This window comes from Lactuca sativa, chromosome 2, assembly GCF_002870075.4.
Source record: "Lactuca sativa cultivar Salinas chromosome 2, Lsat_Salinas_v11, whole genome shotgun sequence".
Lineage (NCBI taxonomy): Eukaryota > Viridiplantae > Streptophyta > Magnoliopsida > Asterales > Asteraceae > Lactuca > Lactuca sativa.
The window spans coordinates 86,796,514-86,801,947 of NC_056624.2; the positions used below are offsets into that span (position 1 = coordinate 86,796,514).

A 5,434-nucleotide genomic window follows, 5' to 3' on the forward strand; every position below is an offset into this window, starting at 1 on the left:
GGTTGTAGGCATTTGAGTCCGGAGCGGAGTTTTGGATTTGGATTTTACCGGTTTAACACTACTTGTGAGGTCAGTGTTCCTCACTGTACTTGTTGGGTCGAAGGCACCAAGGTCGACCCTTTTGGATTGTTATCACGATTATTGCATGATTGAGTATTGTAGTGATCTGTTAGATCTATATACTAATAATAGGATGATGTTGTGCTTAGTAATCTGTAAGATCTGTCTGTTTGCTTGATCGACTGGTTGTATGTTTAATTTTTATGTATATGTCGACATGTTATGTGTGGTTGGGTTGAGACGGACATGCTTTGTGCTGAAGGCCAACAGACCCAGGGCGTCTCGGATAGACTGGAGGCCAATGGGGTGTACTAGTCAGGTCGAGGCCCGGAGAACGTTCCAGATAGGCTGAAGGCCCGAGGTGGCGTACCAGTCATGATGTAGGTTCTATGAGCGTACCAGATAGACTATAGGCCGGTAGGGTGTTCCGGTCAGACTGAAGGCTCTAAATGCATGCTGTTTGTGATATTATTCTGGTTTTTGTATTGTGATTGATATTTTGGGGGGAAACTCACTAAGCTTCGGACTTATAGTTTTGGATTATGTTTCAGGTACCTTAGAGGATCGCGAGAAGGCGAAAGCATGATCATGGATCTCCTCATATTTTGTTTCACGATTTCTGAGATTTCTCTGATGTTGAACTTATTTTGAAAACAATATGTACACACACACACATGGTTTTTAGACTTATGTAGAAGTTTTAAAATTTTCAAAATTTTATGGATGTTACACGTAAGTTCTTACGGTCTCACAAAATTAGGCCGTCTCATATGAATATATATATATATATATATATATATATATATATATATATATATATATATATATATATATATATATAATATTTGGTATTATATTTTTATAAATGAATATGTATATTTATTTTAATATGTTATGAACGAAATTAGCTATTTAATAAAATATTTGTTTTATTATTATCACAATTAACTTGAATTACTTTTATACGGAACTTTTGGTTTAATTTTTTTATTTAATAGTATAAATTTTAATGTTATTTTAATTAAAAAATATTAGAAAAACTTATAAAAACTGATAATTTTAAAATGATATTCATAAAAATATAAAAAAAAAACTTAAAATTATAATCTGTTTAATATTTAATATAAAATAAAAAATTAAATGAGATAAAAGATAAATCTTGTAAACTCTATTTTACAGTTATTCAAATTTGTTTTTTTCTCTTAATTCTACGAATAAAATACGCATAACGAGAATAAAGCGTTGCTGCTTTTCGCTATTAGTCTTCGATACATACGGCCACCGATAGAAGTCAAGTCACATCTCCCGGGGTTACATCGCTTTCTTTAGCAATTCGATTACTAGTTGCAATGCACTAATTTCACTCACCAACCTTCTAGCTGTTCCATTTTGCTCCTCTACATCAATCGCTTTACCATTTCCATTCAAGACTTTGATGCTGCTATAATTATTGTTTATGCACATTCCCTTCGTAAATTCACTGTCAATTATCCTTCTCCAGCATGCATACATTGGGGGTGATTTCTAATTCATGATGCATTGAGTTCTTACTCCAATTTACATTGGATACACAAGTTATGGTATGTTTTTAGCCTCTATGAGCATCTCTGACCTTATCATTGCGTTCTTAACTCGGGGATTGAAATGTCCACTGTTGCTATTGCTTTTCTCTTTTCGTTATAAATTCAATTTTGAATTGGTGCCTTCATAGATTGAGTTGAAACGTCCTTAATTTATGCGTTTGTAGTTGGTTGTTTGATTAGAGAAGAGGAAATGCAGTCCATGTGTTTGATTATATTACTACTTGCTAAATTGGTAGTGGGAACAACAGAATTGGATTCACTTTTGGAGGTGAAAAGGGGTATCCAGGAAGATTCTTCTGGTAAAGTTTTGGGTTCATGGGATCCGAAATCCTTGGCATCAAACGGTTGCCCCCTTAATTGGTACGGGATTACCTGTAGCAGTGGGCATGTGACCTCCCTGATGCTTAATGATTTAGGTCTAGTTGGGACCTTTGGTTTTGCTTCAGTTATAGGCCTTAGCAATCTACGTAATTTATCCATATCTAACAATCATTTTGATGGGATCATTTCGAAAGAGGTTGGCTCCATTGGTTCCTTGGAGTATTTAGATATCTCATCTAATTTGTTTCATGGGCCATTACCTAAAGAAATTACAAATTCAAGAAGATTGGTGCATTTGGATCTTTCCTTAAACAATCTTGAAGGAAGTGTTCCATCCAGTTTTGGGTATCTCAAACAGCTGAAGCATTTGGATTTTCATTCAAATAAGTTTTCTGGGAAGGTCATGGACCTTTTGTCACAGTTGGGTGGTATGGTTTACCTGGATCTTAGCAGCAATGGGTTCCTAGGAAGTTTGGACTTGGGGTTAGGATCAGAAAAATTTGTTTCTGCAATTCAGTACTTAAATGTGAGCCACAACAATCTTGATGGGTATCTCTTCTCCCATGATGGAATGCCTTATTTTGATAATTTGGAGGTGTTTGATGCAAGTAATAATCAATTCGTGGGCACTATTCCTTCTTTTAATTTTATGGTTTCTTTGCGGATTCTAAGGCTCAGTAGCAACAACTTATCAGGGTCTCTACCAGAAGCACTTTTGCAAGAGACCTCAATGGTCTTGACCGAATTGGATCTCAGCATCAATCAGCTTAAAGGTATCTTCATTCCACTTGCTATAAAGTTGTGAAAACACAAAATTGTTGTTTTTTTTTTCATCCATCATCTGTCAACTTTGACTTGTTTCTTTTTTGATTACATTTTTACAGGTCCTGTTGAGAGTATCTCCTCTACAACTCTAAGGAGTCTTAACCTGTCATTCAACAAGTTGACAGGGATCTTGCCTCTCAAAATTGCTCACTGTGCCACCATAGATTTAAGCAACAATCTGATCTCAGGGAACTTATCCAGAATCCAAGGATGGGGAAACTATATCGAACAGATTAATCTCAGTTCAAATTTGTTAACAGGAACTTTCCCGATCCAAACTTCCCAATTTTTAAGGCTTACTTCCTTAAACATCTCAAACAACTCGATCACAGGTGTTCTACCTCCAGTTCTATCAACCTACCCAGAACTAAAAGCCATTGACTTTAGCTCCAACCACTTCACCGGTGCACTTGTTCCCACTCTTTTTAACTCAACAAGATTGACCTACATAAACATGTCCTTCAATAACTTCACTGGTACCATCCCCATCCCTTCACTCGAATATGAATTTACGAATTTGACCCTCGAGATTCTTGATTTGTCCCATAATTCACTGACCGATCATGTTCCTAGAGAAATTGGAACTTTTTACAGTAACCTGAAGTTACTGGATCTATCTAACAACCATTTCGAAGGTGGTGTCCCTGATAATCTTCCGGGTACCCTTAAAGTACTGGATGTTTCTTACAACAATCTTTCTGGAGTTGTCCCTGAAAACTTGAAAAATTTCCCTGATTCAGCATTCCACCCCGGGAATGATCTTCTAAGTTTCCCATATTCAACATCAGAAGGTGTTCCAGGCACGATGAACATGGGCCACGCCTCTAAAAAAAGATCCTATATCAAGCCCGCGATTATCGTGGGTTTGATCGGAGGTGTTTCTAGTTTGTGTTTCTTGATATTCATATTGTTCTACAGAAGCCAACGAAAGTATGAAAGGAATCACCACCCTGAAAAAGAAAAGAATGTTGCCACGTCAGCAGCAGCAGCAGCACCTACAGGAGGAGGGGTGCATTTGGACAACATATCGATTGTTGAAGGGCCAAAAAGAAAAGCGGAAGTAGCATTTCCTCCTCCTCCTACTACTACTACTACTTCCTCGAATGAAGAGATGGTTTGTTCTCCGGATAAACTAATAGGGGAGCTTCATCTTTTTCATGGATCAATGGTGTTCAGTGCAGAAGAGCTTTCTTCAGCTCCGGCGGAAATGATTGGCCGGAGCTGCCACGGGACACTTTACAAAGCTGTCCTTGATTCCGGCGAGGTTTTGGCGGTGAAATGGTTCAAGGAAGGGATTGCCAAAGGCAGGAAAGAATTTGCAAGAGAAGTCACAAAGCTTGGTGGCATTAAACACCCCAATTTGGTATCCCTGCAGGGGTATTACTGGGGCCCACGAGATTATGAGAGGATGCTTATTTCAAATTACATCGATGCCCCTTGTTTATCTCTCTATCTTAATGGTAATCTTTCTTTCTAATCTCATCTGTTTATTATAACATCCTACTTTCATATTCTACAAATATATAGCAATGTAATTGGGTAGAATTTTCAAACTGCAAAAAAAAAAAAAAAAGTATAATTTCAGTTTATTTATGTTATGCAGAATCTGATGCGAGAAATCTTCCAAGTTTGAATCTTGATGATCGATACAAAATCGGGATAGATATAGCACGATGCCTGAGCTACCTCCACAACGAAAGAGCCATACCTCATGGCAACCTAAAATCAACCAACATCTTGTTGGAACCTCCAGCCATGAAACACCCCCTTCTAACCGATTACAGCCTCCACCGGTTGATGACATCAGCAGGGACAGCCGAGCAGGTTCTCACGGCCGGAGCCTTAGGTTACCGGCCGCCGGAGTTTTGCAGTACAAGCAAACCGTGCCCATCACTCAAGAGCGATGTTTATGCATTTGGTGTCATATTACTTGAGCTTCTCACCGGTAAAAGTTCAGCGGAGATGATTCTGGGTGGTGCTGGGGAGGTGGTGGATCTGACCGAGTGGGTGCGATTGCTGTGCGATGAAAACCGGTGTATTGAGTGTGTTCACCGGCAGCTGGTGGACGGTGGCGGTGATTTGGTTAAAGTGGCGGAAGAGATGGTTGAGGTGGCGCTTAGGTGTATACTTCCGGCTGATGAAAGACCTGATATGAAATCGGTTGTGGAAGATCTTTCATCAATAATGGCGCCCGTCTGAGGGTTTTCCGCCTATCTCATTGGCATTGGTAATTCAATTAATTGTTGGAAACCGGTTTCTGTACTTGAACATTCTTGTAAGTTATGCATATTTCTTCTTCAACTTTCTAATTCTTTGCACTAAATATAAAAGCATTGCACAGTTGCTTTCAGCTGGTATACTTCAATTGTCACTACAGGTATAATTCACCTTAGTTGACTCGAGTACTATCAAGCTCCAAACTTGACTCAAGCCTGGGCTCAGACAAATAAAATAAACTTACATTAAATTACAACAGAAATATGATTTAAACTCGTGAGTTTCTCATTATCTAAATATGAATAAAATAAAGGGGAAAACTGTAAATATTACTTTGCTAAAGAGTATATACTCTGAGTAGCTCAAGCTTGAGCAGGATTTGAACCGAATCGATTTTGAATATTTTTCTAATCCAGACAGGTCTAGTA

General features: G+C 38.2%; 1 protein-coding gene across 1 annotated transcript; it reads left to right on the forward strand.

Moving 5' to 3' along the window:
- The first annotated feature begins 1,319 nt into the window (after positions 1-1,319).
- Positions 1,320-5,146, forward strand: LOC111912115 (LRR receptor-like serine/threonine-protein kinase GHR1). The gene is made up of 4 exons (XM_052768374.1): positions 1,320-1,640; positions 1,808-2,737; positions 2,849-4,249; positions 4,393-5,146. The coding sequence occupies exons 2-4, from the start codon at positions 1,834-1,836 to the stop codon at positions 4,986-4,988; spliced, it is 2,901 nt and encodes a 966-aa protein (XP_052624334.1). The 5' UTR covers positions 1,320-1,640; positions 1,808-1,833; the 3' UTR covers positions 4,989-5,146.
- Positions 5,147-5,434: the final 288 nt, after the last annotated feature.

Coding starts and splice junctions, on each gene's coding strand:
- LOC111912115 (XM_052768374.1), top strand. CDS start 1,834: ATGCAGTCCATGTGTTTGATTATATTACTACTTGCTAAATTGGTAGTG. Junction 2,738..2,848: donor CAGCATCAATCAGCTTAAAG/GTATCTTCATTC, acceptor ACATTTTTACAG/GTCCTGTTGAGAGTATCTCC. Junction 4,250..4,392: donor TTTATCTCTCTATCTTAATG/GTAATCTTTCTT, acceptor TATGTTATGCAG/AATCTGATGCGAGAAATCTT.